The sequence below is a fragment of the Cataglyphis hispanica genome, chromosome 6 (assembly GCF_021464435.1).
Source record: "Cataglyphis hispanica isolate Lineage 1 chromosome 6, ULB_Chis1_1.0, whole genome shotgun sequence".
In the NCBI taxonomy this organism is placed as follows: Eukaryota; Metazoa; Arthropoda; class Insecta; order Hymenoptera; family Formicidae; genus Cataglyphis; species Cataglyphis hispanica.
In genome coordinates, this window is record NC_065959.1 from 4,681,429 (window position 1) to 4,698,820 (window position 17,392).

Here is a 17,392-nt window from a genome sequence, read left to right on the forward strand (position 1 = left end):
TATTAGTAATACATTTTTATAAAGATTAAATGTTTTGTCATACGAATAACGAAAACAATACACAGCTATGAATGCTCCGGCGCGTCAAATTGTCTTCCGGAGATGCGAATGTATTCGGGATTCTGTTGTTAACGAATGCAATGAATCACGAAGCGCATCGTTTACAGTTTAAAAAGTTTTTGTTTAGACACTATTAACACAAGTACTATTACATATATATATATATATATATATATATATATATATATATTATATATATATATATTGTTTATGAGCTGTAGGATACTAATTGTAAGTTGTCTGGTGCTACGACATTCTATTTACCTAGAGATAGAGATCGCGTTAATGATTTGCTCTAAGGAGGCTAAAAATAATATTTATCTCGGATATGGCAAATGTGTATAAAACATGCGTTAACAATTTTTGCGAAGTATGTGTGGCAGAGGAAGGAAATAAATATTTAATTTCCTAATACGCGTCCCTTCATCTTCTAAAACTTCCACGACTCTATGGACTTTTGTGCAAGAGATTTTGACGAGAGATTTTACAATTTGCTCTTTTTATTTTTTTTTTAAATTACATGTATAGATAGACTGTCGCAAATTGTAGCACATTATATAAACTGTCATCACGAACACATGATTCGTTACGACCGAGTTCTTTATACCTGAGTATACGTAAGTGAATGTATTACTAATATTCATACCGAAATGTCTTATACAAAGACAAATTTTTTAAAGATGTTTACGGTATGGACGATTTTCTTTTTTGTACGGCCCATTTCTGTTTTTATGCGAGAACAGGCCGATCCAAGCAGATTTTAATAATGGACGGATGATTTAAAGTTACATTTATTTTATTCGTCCAGATTAACTTGCGAGCTGCCAAGTATATAATATTTAAGATTAGATTCTAAGTTATTCATGCATGTATACATGTGTATAAATTCCCATATGCTTAGATTGAGCAAATTTAATTTAAGCGCGCATGATCAACATTAGGAAACTAGGTTTGAAGGCTGGCACTGCCTGACAAAGAATGGTATACCGTTTGGGCAAAAGTAAAAGGCGACAATATAATTATTTAGTTAAAAAGATTATGTTTTTATTTAATATATATATATAAATAAATAAATAATAGCAATAAATAAATATTTACAAAACTTTGAATATACACGATTGAATTTCAATTATTATTTATTTCGTATACAAAAATACATCAACTGTCCTTATTGGTTAATAAAATAACAAAATGGATGTATATGAAATTAAAAAAGAGAGAAAAATTAGATGATGCACGGAAATACACGACTCTTGAGACACCTTACATATTAATATATGTAGGTCTATCTTATACACTAGACAGATCACGCTGCAAATATAAACTAATGACTGCACAATTGCGTATATAACTTATCGAATTAATAACTTTCTTCACTTAATCGTTTTCGCATTTTTAACGCGAGTTTTCTTAGTAGTTTACTGCATTGATATTATAATAAGTAAACAGTACTCCTGATTGTAATAATAATATGTGATGCAAAAAGTATAAGTGAGAATTGAATGTCACGGTTATTTCATTAACCATATTATCTGGAGAGCATTGCTTGATATTCATACGGCACAACAAAACAAAATACTTTATCTTATAACTGGAATCGCGTAATTTATTATTTATCGATTTATATAATATTAATGTAACATTTTGGCACAACTTGTCATTTTAAGACGAGCAACTTAGGACGAGCTATTAGAGTTAACACTTAAATAATTAAATATTTTTATAATTGAAAATTTCTCATTGATGCGGTGTATTGTATATAAACGCGTTTATTGTTCATTACTTAATTTATTGTTTGCAAAGGAATGATATTGTATAACTTTTATATCTTATAACTTTATTTCATTTGTTTGCCACATATATATTAGAGTTTATTGAGAATCCTGCCTGTAAAAAATATTTTTAAGAAAAAATTTAGATAGGTAATAAATATAAATAATTATATAATATATTATTAACATTATTAACATTATTTAAACGCTGTGTTATAGGCTATTTTCGCGAAAATTCAGCCTTTTTGTTACCCAGTCACATTGTTGAGCAACGATTTATTAAATGATAGAGTCCCAAATACCGAGAAACAAAAGAAGAGACTAAATACACAAATACATACATAGGTAATAAACGCAGAAGTAGATTTGATTATCTTTGACTAAATTTTCGGCGTATATCGCCTATGTTTGCCTATATAGGCCTGAGCTTAAGTTTCATTATGACGAAGCATGACTCTACGTGGAGGCCGCGATACCGAATGATACGAGTACTTTAATGTAGCGTTATATTAAGACAATATCGTTTCTGATATCCCGTTCCGAAAAAAAAACTTCACGTAGAATCGTGCCTGCGACACTCAATAGCCTCTACGAAACCTGAAGATTCACGATTTCGAAGACCAGTTCATGCAAAGCTTTTCTTGCAGAAGAAAACCCGTTTTATTGAGAAATTCTGCGTACGAGTGTACATATGGAAAAATACTGTCAGTTAATGGCCAAAAGTATTAAAAAAAAAAAAGAGCACGAACGTGATTCTTCTACCCGTTTACCGCTAATTTATCAGCCTGGCGCGACGTGGCGACCGAGACCAATTTCCTTTTTCCTCCGCGCGACCGCATTCGTTCTACGGACGTACTGACCTCCAACGACGGTTTCAACGATATCGCGTAAACCGGTTCTTCCGAGAAGAGAGCCGTGCAATTTGACGGTCTTTCTTCCGGCGCGGATATCGGGATCGCGATAGAATTATTCAGGGTGAACACGCGGCAATTTCGTGAGGGTATCTCTATGAATAGAAGCACGTTCTCGAAGATTTCTTCGTTACGCCGTTGTTCTGCTCGGCGACGTTGGATTTCTTAGCCCTCGCTGAGAAGGGCCTGAGACGCATGAAAAGGTAGGCCGACAGCACGCACGAAGAAAGTAGAATAGCAAGTAATACGATGAGAGTAATCGCGAATCCGGGAGTGGTCATGCAGATCATGGTCGAGCTAGCTGAGTTCTCGTGAACACGTTGCGGAAATACCATCGTCGGCCCGCCGTTCAACAGCTGCTCGCCGCTGTTATTGCCCTCGTCGATGGAAAAGGTCAAGTCGCCGGTGGAGACTACCCGGATGATTCGATTCACACCGACAGCCTTCTGCGGATTATGCGAAATTTCGCGGGACTTCCTTCTTCTTTCGTCCCGAGGCTGTCCGGCCGCCGCCTGTAAATAGGCCTCCAATGGCAGCGGGATCGGAGGCGGTAAACCGTATCCAACATCGGGATGCCCGTTTATCGATGCGTGATGATGGGGATGATTCTCTAAAAGACCTTGACCGTCCAGGAACGGCGACGATTCCGAGCACTGTTCCGGGCACTGATATCGACAGATTTGTATGGTGCATTGGAAGTGAACTTCCATGGAATCCGGGAATTTAAACGCCTGAAAATGGGCATACGACAGCACCGACGCCGAGGCGCCAAAGTTCTTGATTTTGGTGAATCGGGACATAAGTTTAGGCCGCGTTATGCAACCGCGCTGATCCACTAGCTGTATCGGCGCGCGTTTACCGTCGTGCGCCATGCAGTTCCTCACGAGCATGTCAAACTTGGAATCATCGTCCTTGATCGCAAGCACCATCGTCATAGTCTGACCGATCTTGACAAGTCCCGAGACCTCAGAGGCCCACGGTCCCTTTCCCACCTGTATCTGCATCCAGCATCCCACGTTGTCACCGGCAAAGTCTGCGCGTACCACGTCCAGCATATCGACGGGGAACGGACGGAAGGTGACCGACTTCTCGTACAGATCGTGCCAGGTGCAGCGCAGCTTGCGCGCTTGATCCCAGACCTCCTGCACCTGGGGATCGTACTGCACTACTATGATGTTCTCGAAATACGTCCCGGAACCAGACTCGGCACCATATCCGTATAATCCGTTCTCCGTGTTACCGGCTGTGCCACGCGTGTATGCTGATTTCGAAGTTGACGGATGTGCGACCCAATCCTGCCGGCAGGTGAACGCAATTTACGTTGCTATAGTGACCCTTGCTGAAGACAATGCCGTAAAACGGCTTGTCGAAGCCCAAATAAACCTTCATCAGATTCTTCTCACACTTTACGTCCAGCGACACGATTTTCGGCATGTCAGGCGTTGCCACCGGCCAAGGTTCGACGCCAACCGCAGTGCTAATACCAGCGCCGGTCGTATAAATCTTATCCATTGCTTCCGGTTGCGCTTTGGAAGGTGGCAAGGGCGGCGGCGGACCGTGATAAGCAACGTTGTGATGCGGACGTGGCAGACTTAGCGCACCTCGGCCCGGTGGTAACAGAGGATGGCCCCGGAGAGCACCTGGCTTATAATGATTTCCTCCCGCATCCTTATCCGCTATCGAATCAAGTGCCAATTGATCGGAATTACTTAACTCGTTGTCCTGGCGATTCAGCGCCGAATTTTCACTCCGATTATCCTCCCCGGAAATCGCCTCAACGACCTCTACTTCTTCGGCTCGAGCCAGCTATAACAAGAATACGAGCAAGCATAATGTTGTGCGATAAATAAATTAGATCCTTATCTTTAACCCTCTAAAAAAAAGTACCGCAAGTTTAAAAAAAACGATCGAAGGAGCGGATCAATTAAAATACAACCGTGCTCAACACGAATATAAGAATTTATTAGATTCCTATAAAACTAGTCACGTATTTATGATACCACTTCTTTTCTATCTCCTCGCTTCTTTTCGTATCATTAATTATTTATATCGCATTCGATGTTTACGATCGATTCAATGAGGCTACATTATCATACCCGGGATCCATTCACGAATCTTATTTTTAGCATTAATCTCGCGCTCGTCGATGTATATTTACGGATATTGCTTTAGATATACGCTAATTTTTATACGCATATATATATATATATATATATATATATATATATATATATACCGAAAAGAAGAAGAAGAAAAAAACGACCATACAACGGTATCCGCTTCTCACGCGCTCAATGAAAGGCCTAAGTGTGTCAAGCTCGACGGAATCGCGCCGCGCGCCGAGAAATGCGGCGCGGGCTCGATTATCGGATCAGACAAATGGAGCGATCGTCGAAAGAGTTATTTCCGGTGGCGCGACAGCCGAAGGTGATACGGCGCGAGAGGACGAGGAGAAAGAAAGAAAGAAAAAAAAGCGAAAAACTTGTTCGTCGTTAGTACGAACGAATACGACATTCAATCGTGAGGAGAGAAGAAGAGATAAGAGAGGTCGGCGGTGGAGGGTAGGGGGGGCCCACGACGGAATAGGAGCAACGAGTCGGTTGCGTATAGAACTTGTGCGTTTTATAGTGGCCGATTGCGTCACGCGTGTGACCTTAGGGCATAACGGACCACCCGTGTCTTTAGCCGCGGGTCAATCGGCCAGTTCCGCGCGTGCACGTTCTTCGGTGCGGTTCACCTTCTCATCCCCCTATCCCCTTCTCCCCCTCCCCCCCAGCCGCTCGCTCTACCCTCCCGTCCACTTATCTCGTCTCATGGATTTTCAATGCGCGCGTCCCATAATTCGTGACAGAGGCCTACTGAGTCACTTGCGGCGGATCTCGACAGCGATGCCAGAGAAGCGTTACAGCTGATGGCGGTCCACCATGAATGGTGAATCACTCTACCATGTTATGTTACGTTAAATGCATTCCGATTATCTTCGTTTCGTCTCGGCAAACGTTATTCGAAATACTTTGTGTTTGACGAGTCGACACGATATTCTTTTCTATTCTGCAAATCGAAAACATTGGCAATGGCAAATGTAGATACGTTAGTATATAAATAACTATATTACATTTCCGTAGAAATTTTTTTATATAGTTTATCAGAGCGACACAATTTCTCGGGTATCCGCAATAAATTCTCAAATTCCGTCTAGAAACGTGTAATTAGATATTTCGATAAAAAAAACCGCCGTTATCTCGCACAATTCATAGAGATATCGGCGGTGGACAGATGGAAAACATGAGAAGACGGAAAGCGCGCACCGTTCACGTGGACGCGGTAACAACGCGCGCGTTTCATTCATATCCCGTTCTATCTCGCCATCATTCTCTTATAAGGCTAACGATAATCGTCGACCGTGAGGTTGAGATCGGGAAATAAAGAAGACGCGCGCCGATGAGCGCACATGTGCATCGAAAATTGTGTCGGGCCACAGGAATGCAGCAATGAAAAGGGTACACCGACCGCGCGCGCGTGCAAAGAAACCGGTCGTTCTGCGCGCGAGATTTTTGTGCACCACCTTGTAAGAGAGCGGACCCGATGAAACATTACTTGGGTCTCCTCCGCGGTAGACAGCAGCAGCGGATCAGAGCACCGCTCCGCGCACCATTTTGAGACATCGGGACAACCGAGTCGAACCGGGCAAGTTCTGCCCTTAGCTCTGGGTCAGAGCACTGGGTAACGGCATTGCCTGGTCACGTGTTTGTGTATCCGTCGCGATATGTCTGGGTTATAATGTAGTAATTACCTACGTGCAAAGGGAGAGAGAAAGAGAGAGATGCGTACCTATCCCCCCGTACCGGTCGCGTCCCCGGGTGGTCTCGCTCGAGATGAAACAGAGCCAATGGCAATATTTGCGACGTATGTGCCCGCGCGAATCTCGTTCGTCGTTTTCTTTCGCTCCCAGGAATGCGTTAGACGACGATGTTGTGCTGATCGTAATGATGATCGTACGTCTTTACGATGATCGAGCGGATGCAAGATCGTAATGATGATCGACGTCTTAACTCTCTCCGCTTAATGCGCATTTTCTCGGAAAAAGCTTTTGTGAGGAAAGTAAAAAATGTATTTTCGCTTACCCCCTTCAATAGGAGACAGGCTAGGATGTAAATGCGTAACTGCATGCCGCGTTGGCGTCCACGGTGGAACAGTATACTCGTATCACTGAAATGAGAAAATGTCATATATTGTATTGAATATTTTGACATACATTATAGTACAGAATGTATAATAACTCAATAAGAAAATTTTTTTTTTATCCAAGAAAGAGATCAATCATTTTTTAATGCTATACAAACTTTGGGAAGAAAGTATTTTATCATGTTAAGGTTAATCTGCAAGTTAATTTAATCTGCGGCATCTGTGATGCATTGAAGAAATTTTATGTTGTTCAAAATTAAGTATATAAAAGCTCTTCTCAAGAGAAATTTGTTATGAAGATTACAGGTAACAAGAAATCTGATGTCAAAATCAAGTTTAAAATGACAACATCATAAATGTTAAAATTAAGAAATTTAGATTTTTACAAAAATTCATATATGCTGGGATTTTTTAGATTATTAAATATATGTGAATCCAATATAAAATTTATAATATAATGTAGCCATTGTAAAGTAGTTGATTAATTATATTTTTTTTTTTTGCAGTACAATTGATCCAAGTTTTATTATATAAACTTAATATGTACAACAAATTACTTTCAAAACTCTAATAATATAAAAGTTCTAACACAATATACTTAATTTTTAGTAAAATAGAACTTTTCTAAACGTAAAAGCACATACTAAACTTTATTACAATGGGGTAAATTACATTAAAATAAGTGTTTTTACAAGTTTACCGCAATTATATTGTAAAATGTTAGAAAGACCAAAATTATATTAAGTCTAAAAAACTATTTTTCTTCTTGGATTTCTTTTCTCTTATTGAACTATGTAATTTCATCGTTAATTTTATGCATTAAACAAATTTTCACAAACTGAATAAATTTACGAAGAAGGAGCATTGCACGACTTCTGAAACGAACTGAACAAAAATGGCAACCAAAAAGCAGTTTAAAACTTATGTTAACCATGGAATAATTTACCTGTAATTATAATTGTGCGGCTAAATGTAGCCCTCTAAGCCGAGAGATCGTCTCTCACAGTGAATCGCAGTAAACGATCTTGAGCGATCTTTTCGTCGGCGTAACCTTCAATTGCTCGATGCAACCGCGGTCTGTAATTACAGTTTTTTAGCTAACGTAAAGAAATTCGTAATTAGGAAGATTTTGGGGAAGCGGAAAACATCGATTTTGTCAAATTATATAAATTGCTTTTTAATATCTCGAAATATAGGATAATAATTAGCAGAGTAATTAAATAAACGTAAGATATTTAAATGAAAAATATCTCAATAATTGAATTATGCTCAACACATTGACACATGTGTATTTTACTACCCAAAGCTTGTGATCGAAGCGAGCTTTAAAGCGATCGCAAAAAAGACGCCAAGATTATTGTTAATCGCTGTAGGACAGTCTGTTGTCGCTCATATTTGATCGCCAATTATCAGGCGATGTGTTCGCTTCACGAAACCACTAGGCCATCTGTCCCAAATTCCTTCCGAATGTCCTGGTTTTTGCTCCGTTATCTCGAAACCGCACTTTCTGTCTATTGGCGCGAATCAAATTTACAAGATTTGCAGAAACACGCGTAGAAACATCACTGGGAATAAGCACTGCTGTTCTCATGCGAGCTGCTAAATAAATTGTCCAACACAGATAATAGCTTGCACCTTTCAGTTCGAAATGATGATAAAATAACGGGTTACCGGAATATAATTTTGTCGCAGGTATCTTCAACAGCGGCAGTGAAAAAGAGACGCGACTAGAGTATGTCATGTGACTTGTCACACATACCGCTATTCTGCATACACATGCGGAACGGAAGTCAGATTCTTAATGCGCAACTTTCTTTTCTTTAAGCAAAGTACCTAATCAAGGCAAAAGAAGGAAGTACGTAAATGGAAAAAAGAAATGATTAATACACATAACGATGCTTGTTGAGACTTTTATTGCAGGGAGTAAATTAGAGAGACGGCAATAGAGAAGATAATCGGTCGTAAACGGTGGGTGAGTAAATTTATGTCGCGAATATAGATACTAATCTGTCTAATTGTCGCTCCCGGATTTTAACGTCGAAGAAACATTCCGCAGAGAATTCATCCGCATCCAGATATTCCTCTTTGATTTTATAATCTCGTTTTATCTATCTTTTCTAATTTTCGCTATATCTTGATCTCTCGATCGTTGAATCTTAAATTAAAAATTTGTCTATGAGAAGGAATATCAAAATCTCGTTTGTGTGTAAGACGGAGAACGACGCGACTGCTTTCGCGTGCGCGCACGAAAGAGAAAAGTCGAAGGAGAGATACGCGGAATACCTGCGCGCGTTAATGTGTGCATTCCCGATGTCCGAGTGGCATGTTTGACGCTCTATGAATGTAGGCAAGTAGGCTCCTGCCAGCCGTTCATCAACGTTCGGCCGTGCGCACGTGGAACCAAAGTCAAAAGGACCAACCGGTTAATCGGGCGCGGCCGCCGAGTGACGGCTGTTCGATCAATTTGCGAATACTCTACTGGTTTTGTACACTCTCGCGATAGATTGTAGCACGTTTAAAATTTGACCTACAAACCACACGCTTGGGTCATTCATGCCCGATCATTTCCGACTCGCCCTGATATCTTTAAACGCGTAGCTCGTTTCTAACGAGCTTAAATTGCTTAACGTATTTTTTAATTCCTATTTTATATATCACATCTTTGAATATTTATATATGTTTGTAATAAAATAGTAACAAATAAACTATTATATGTATAATAACTGTTATATTTCCGCACATATTTTTTTTTGTAAAAAAATTTTATTTCTGCATGCATAAAAAAATTTTTTAAAAGCTTTTCAGAAATTAAACTATTTTTTTTTATAAATTTTATTTCCAAGAAATAATATATTTGTTAATTATTTTTACTTGATCAATTCGTGTAAGAACTTGTGTTTCTGAAGCTACAATTATCAAAATGAGATGTAAAGAAAATTGTTTTGACACTTTTTAAAATTTTACGATTATTTTCTAGAAACGTCGTTGTTTACAAAAATTTATAGTTAATTTTTTTTATACAGATAATCATTAAAAGAAATTGTGATTATGATCAGACATGAATAACTTAAAGAGCAGAATTAAAGCAATTTTATATCGCAGTTACATTGAAATAATAATTTAATCGATTTTCATTAAAGGTTTCTTGTAATCTTTTTTCAGGCAAATTGTCACCAAAGAAGATACATAGATGCTAATATGGCTGTGTCCAATCGCAAAATCTAATCGATTCATCTAATCAGACTTATTTAACATAATAATCAATTAACAAAATATGAACAATGTCATAAATTTTAATTGTTAATGTATTTAGAACGTATGTAATTCACGAACACTCTTACAGCAAAGTTGTATATTAGCTGTTATTCTACTCTTACAATTTGTGTCACGATAACCGTGACACCTGTCCTTCCTCTTACAGGTTGTCCGCGTACTCGAATAAAAATCACCACGGTCTCGACTGTTTACACGTCTCCCGTTCCGCGTTAACCATGGTATCGGGTATGCCGAAGATGTGGCGTGGTGCCAAATACATATAACGGTTCCATCAGTGTGGTGATTCCAAAGTCGGGCGTTCGCATAATGAGCGCCTAATAGCGACCCATATAGAAAGAATGTAGCTTCTCCGTGTATTTTTTCGTCCCCTTCCCTCGTTATCTGCTCTCCCGCATAACGGACGTCACGTTATAAACAACATGTGTAACGCTAACATTCGGAAGTAAAAACGAATGCGCACACGTTCCGATAAATTTACATTATATATTAACTGCTTCCCGCTTTAATAGATTTATAAGCATCTGCCATCTAATGTATCCGTTCCACTTCTCTCCTCTTTTTTTTTTTTTTTTCAAGATTTTATCTCGGCCGGTTAACTCGCTTGAGTCTCGACAACGCTGCGCGCAATTTCTTGAGAATCACATGTTCGCGACGTAACTTAATCATCCGTTGAAGATAGTCAGTGTAATCTCGTCGATAAATTGAAATCGAACGAATCGCGCACGGTATATTCAAGTCGCGATTATTAGATGCGCCTATCAAGTATCGATAAGTGATAAATAGATGAGCGCGTGCCGTCTTTACTCGTCTTGCTTGTCCGCGATGCGGTAATTGCACGGTAATTGAGCGTAACGAAGAGTAGCCGGACGATTCGATTGCTTCTCCGTACATTTACGTTTCAAAGAAGCCGCGGCGTATCTATAAGATTACGAAGCACGTAACAAGATTTTTAATAAATATACAGAAATTTATACCAAATATAAAATAGAATTCTAACTCATGAATTTATTAATATACTCACGCGCAATTTACGAGCTTGATCATTGAATAAATCTCAGAGTTTTTAAACAACGATAGCTGCAAATTATTGTGTATGATACGTGTTTGTATTTTTAAAATAAAAAAAAACATTTATATATTTTAGAAAAATATATGTACGTCATGTATTTCATCAGCTTTTGATAAAAGTACCAGATCATAAAAAAATGCATGATCTACTTTTTTTAATATGTGCTCGACCTCATTAATTTACACACAATGGCACGCGAAATTAGACGCTTTTTAATTAACAATGCGAAATAATTAAATAGTTTTGTTATATTTTTTTCGGAAATGATTTATATCTATACGATTATGGTGATAAATAAAATAAATCACGATAATAATTTTGAAAATCTTTCAGACAATATGATAAAACAAGTTTGCACTGGGCCCATTGTACGTATGGTTCAATAAAACGGTAACGATTATCACGTGTGTGTGGCTGGCAATATCTTCTGCGGCGTGACGTATAATTTCTCTCACAAACCTTGCACTCCGGTCGTGCGTTATTAACACATTAGCGAAGTGTGAACGGTGACGTGAGATTTACTTCTAATAATTTAATCGGTGACATAGCGTTAATTGAATTACTACGTCCAATATATGATATTAACCACCGGATTTTCAAGACAAGAAATACGTTTAACAACGGCGAATTACCTATAACGATGCTCGCACACGTAGAATAGTCCGGGATTAAATCAGCGCTGTATTTCGCGCGCATTACAGTCAGCTGTCCACGTGTAGCGAAACGAACACGTGCTCGGAACGATGTGTGGATAATACTTTAGCCGTTGGTTCTCTTCATCGCAAAGAACGAATCTCTCTCTTTTTATTAATATATCGGGTGTTTATCGACGATAAGTTCTCTCTTATTGCTTGTCTAAAGCAGCTCAAAAGTGAATCGTGCAACTGAACTTATAAATAAGATAAAGAAATGATTGCATTTTCTAAATTGGCGCAATGATACCTTATTTTCTTGAGTCGATACCCAAGTGAATCCGGAAGTAGTTGTCAAGTTTACTTGGTCTTCCTTCGAGAGAGTGACAGATGAACGAAACGTTACCACATCGATCGGTCGGGATCGAACGTTTAAAGTCCCAGGCGCACAATTCCGGCCAATTCCGCGATTTGCGGACGCTGCTGTTGGCGAAGCGCCGAATTTCGCGTCCGCTCGAATGAGATTTATAAGAGCCCTCGGAAGCTTCGTGCGTGCGACTGATCACCTCTCTTCGTGGTGACGCGATACTCCGCGATGCCCGCAACAGCTAGAGAAAGAGACGCGAGCGGGGCGGCGTGTAGCCGGTCGCCGATCTCGGAGGTGCACGCGGGAATCCGAAGAGCCTCGGAATAGGGTACACCTGTCCGATATACGGAGTATACTACAAACGTAGCGGCCCGCCCCCTGACCCAGACAGCCGGTACAGTTATATAGGTCCCTCGTGCGGCGGAGCAAAGGATATCTCTCTCCACGCTACATTCGCTGTGAGTCTGCGACTCGATGAACGATGCCTCGTTTTCATGTTGTGTACGTGTTTGCGAAAAGAGAAAGAGAGAGAGAGAGAGAGAGAGAGAGAGAGAGAGAGAGAGACGCAGAGTGAAGGAGGAATCTGTGTGCATCTCACCGGGATGTCAATGATACTCTGTGCACACCGCCGAAAGCAGAAATAACGTGGGGGTGTTCGATTTAGTAATAAATTGACATCGAAGATCGAGTCCGATATCTCCCGATGATAACCAGAGGATTTCAATTAGAAACCTTGGCAACCTTTGACGACACATTCGCATGTCTTATTAATTTTTTAGTATACGTATACGTACATAGGAAAGGACTCGTTAAGGAGATTAGATTAATACGGAACATCATCGCGTTCTTTTTGCAATGTCCCGCATTTGCACGTCATCTTGTTGAATATGCGAATGTATGATAAAGCATTAATATGTTGCCGCTATACTTAAATTGATGATACTAAATATGCGATATATTACACATCGTGCACATATACCTGAATTGATATTTTAAATCTATACACTTGCCACAGCTCATCTTTGCCCTCAACTTGCCATTTATCACAGCGACTTTCGCATTCTCATAAGAATGGAGTACTCATTAAATGTTCAATGACACTTAACTGTTTTGCATTTCACCCACACTATTTGAACATGTCAGAATATATTTATTAATTAACGATTTGTGACATAGCTATGTACATAATGTCCCTAATCCGCTACATTACTACTTAACAATAGACGCTGGATATTAAAATTAGAAAAATGTATGTTTTAGAAAATATTGTTAGATTCAACAATTTTTTTGCACCGACAAATGATTATTTTTAACATGATAGATAAAACTATTATACACTATATACATAAGAATAAAGATTATATACATAATATAAATATAATAATATGTTTTTTGTTTTAATATTATTTAATTAAAAAGGAATACAAAAAGTTTTAGCTTCTTTAAAGGATTGCATATAAAGCACAATTACAAGCTCAATTTATTTATTATCAAATAATTTAATAACACTTTTTTTGTTCCATGCTAGTTAACTTATTTAATTTAAAAAAGAAACAGTTTTTATTATCAAATAATTTAATAAATTTTTTTTTTTGTTCCATGCTAGTTAACTTATTTAATTTAAAAAAGAAACAGTTTTTATTTTTAACAGTTTAACAGTTTTTATTTATAAATTATATTTAACTGAGAATGAACGAATGAATCTGATGACCAAGTAAGCTAAAATATGTTTAATTGATTATATTATATAAGTTAGCGGTCTTTGACGTTGCAGAAAACAGCAGTACACAATGAATGCTGATAATTTATCGATCAGCGGTTACGTAAGAAATACATTTATCAACTAAATTTATAATAACTTTTATTTCAAAAATATTTATTATGTATGTGCATATACTGAATGTATACATTTGAATATGCATCAAATTATTGATAAAATATTATTTGAAGATAATTCTTTCTAGAGAGAGAGACACACACAAAGGTGTGTCGATAAATTATCATGTCTATTGAATAAGTTGGAATATACTGTGAACAACCGATCGTCCATAATAAGATACGTACGAGTCTCGATTCAAATAGATTTACGCATTAAAAGTATAAATTTTTAAAAAATAGGCATATTATATCATATTAATTATTAAAAATAACAATATGTGTAAATATTACATTATTTAGATACCAAATAATGTAAAATAATATTATTGGTTACAATACCTAACATTTTTTAATATCTTCTTTGGCAATACTTATAGAAATCGATTTTTGAGATTCTATAATATGTTGATATAATATATTTCCTTGATTTTTATGTAAATAATTTTTAGAGTAAAAACACATTTTGATAATTTTAATATTTATATATTATTGTTATCTAATATTTTTTATAATAAAATAATTGAAAAAATTTTATTAAGTTAAAATAAAACAAATTTTCTTGTGGCAGCAAAGTGTATTTTTTGCGAAAGACTAATAAAATTTCTAGCAAAGATTCTTTTTCCATTTTGTTATATTACTCAATACATATTGCAAATGTTTGATAAAAATGAAAATATATGATATTATCGATATTAATGATACAATTTCTGCAATATGGATGACATAAAAAATGAGATATCTTGAAACGATGAATTTTCTCTTTTGTTATGTTAATAAGAAATACAATTATATTTATTTTTATTTTAGAAATATTCTATATATATATATATATATATATATATATATATATATAGTGTATATAAAGGGTGTGTACATATCAAATAAAAAATATCTTATTTACAATAAACTATTGCTGAAGATGTTGAAATCTCTTGAAATATTTTACAGCTTTGTGCGATAAAATTCTTGATACGTCGCTTATATGTCACATTATGATAGATTGATATGACATTTATGTAATCGTTCAGCCTTATACTCGACATTTATAATACGATTGTAGCGGAATTATGTGCTGCTATCAAACATCGAGCATAAACAGAAAATTCGTGTCTGTTGTATTAAGATTACTCTCTCAGTGATCTTAGTATTGCTTAACTAGAAACATCTTTCGAATTGGAAACTTGTTGCGCAAAAAGTATCTTGATAAAAACATGAATACTGGAAATATATTACTCGTTTTATTCGGTCTATTGCTTCTGCTAGTAAGTAATTTAAAATTATTGTGCGTAAGTAAAATATATCATATACTTGTTTTCCTACAAAATTTCTTATAAAAAAATTTTCTACTGCTGCAAACGCTTTAAATAATTTTAAAAACTGCGTTTTGGAGTACAAGAGAGACATCCAAAGTTTATATATTTTTATATTTATACGCATAATTTAATTATAGTACGGTAATAAAGAAGTCTCGATACATTATACAATATTCCGATTATTAAATCTTAAAAATATTGAACAAATAGACAAAAATTTTTCATTAATTAGCGCATTTATAAAATATTATATTCAATTTTATATGTTCGAGCACGAGCGGATATCAAACGAGAATGTCGGCAACAAACAAATGTTACTTGGGGTAATAATATTTTTTTATATTGCTCGCATATATTATTGAAAAGAATAAATTTTCTTAATTGGATTATTTAATTCAGAATCCTTAAAACGATTGAAAGCCGGCAATGTTGAGGAAAATGATATAAAATTGAAATGTTACTTGAGATGCTTTATGATAAAGAGTGGTATTCTCAACGAAAATAACAATGTAGATATTGAAAAAGCTCTGCGTCATCTTCCGCCTAGTATGCAAGAATCGTCGAGAGAAGTTCTTAATCGATGTAAATTGATTCGTAAGTCTTCTTGCTTTATCGTATAGTAAGAGTAATTTCTTTTTTTCATAATTAATATAAGTTATAAATGTACACAAGTTTGCAAATTGCATTGCATTGCATTGTTTTTTTTTTCTATATAAAATATATGGAATACGATAAGTTTGAAAAAGTAAAATTGATTATTAAATTAATTGAAAAATTAATTGAAAAATTAATTTTTAGCAGGGGAAAATGCTTGTGATAAAGCTTTTCAAATAGCCAAATGTTACGTTGAAGCACATCCGGAAGTAAGTATTATAAAATGTAAAGATTGTTTAATTAAAATATAGAATTTATAATTATAAGTTATATTTATAATTAAAATTCTTTTATATCCTGTACATTTTATTTGCAGATTTTAAATAATGTATCATTTATTTAAAAATGATTGCTTTGTGTTTAAACACATAAAGTACTGCAGGAAGATATAAATACGAATAGTAACATGAAGTAGCCCTGTTTACCTCCATATTTTATTAAAATTGTTATATTATTTAAAATATATAAAGAATTATTTTCCTATAGTTTGCAAATATATTTTTTATTGCCTTAAATGATATGTGTTTATATACAAATATACTTTCATGCATCAATAAAAATAATTCTCTTTTTAAATTTAGAAGTTCTTAATTACAATTTATTATATAATATATAAAAATATATGTACATTTATTCGAAATATTTTGAAAATAGATGCCGATAGAAATAGATGAATGACCATGGTAACGCATAATATTTATTTGTAATTCATGTAAAAATTTTTTTTTTTTTTTGCACTTAACACTACGTACTTTGCCAAAATTTCAAAATTTTTTTAGGATAAAAGAACTGATTGATTAAAACGCCCACTTTTCGTAACATCATAAAAGATCATCATGTGTGATCATTGTGCGTAAGTGATTTTTTATCCTTATATATCATATGAAACGATTTTAACCTCTCATGTCGTTCTTTGACATATAAAAGACAATAATATATATGACATTATATATGACATATATATAAGCAAAAATAAAATTAATTCTTTATTTATATATATATATGACACAATGCAAATTATCTTATGAATAATGTGATATCATTATGACTATACTTTTTGATATAACGTTACATGTATATGTATAAAATGTTAATGTGATCCTTTTTATAGCAAAGTTACTAGTCAAAAAGGATACACTGGTCAAGTGACTTGTCGATGCGACCAGTAAGTTCTCATACATATTTATGAATTTATAAATATATTTGTACAAAATTATTTTCTATAAAGCTACACATGTTGTCTGTTTGAACGATTAATACGGTTTTTTGAATGTT

At 35.7% G+C, this 17,392-nt stretch overlaps 2 protein-coding genes across 2 annotated transcripts; one reads left to right on the forward strand and one right to left on the reverse strand.

Moving 5' to 3' along the window:
* Window positions 1-2,034: 2,034 nt before the first annotated feature.
* On the reverse strand, window positions 2,035-12,575 carry LOC126850271 (uncharacterized). Its single transcript, XM_050593095.1, is given in 5 exon segments — window positions 2,035-3,994; window positions 3,996-4,549; window positions 6,868-6,952; window positions 7,875-8,005; window positions 12,216-12,575. Coding segments are annotated over 3 exon segments (1,755 nt in total). The 5' UTR covers window positions 6,913-6,952; window positions 7,875-8,005; window positions 12,216-12,575; the 3' UTR covers window positions 2,035-2,838.
* Window positions 12,576-15,704: 3,129 nt separating this feature from the next.
* Window positions 15,705-16,460, forward strand: LOC126850378 (general odorant-binding protein 83a-like; the record flags this gene model as incomplete). Its single annotated transcript, XM_050593296.1, has 4 exons — window positions 15,705-15,786; window positions 15,863-16,057; window positions 16,262-16,326; window positions 16,434-16,460. Coding segments are annotated over 4 exons (369 nt in total), but the record flags the coding sequence as incomplete, so codon positions are not given.
* Window positions 16,461-17,392: the final 932 nt, after the last annotated feature.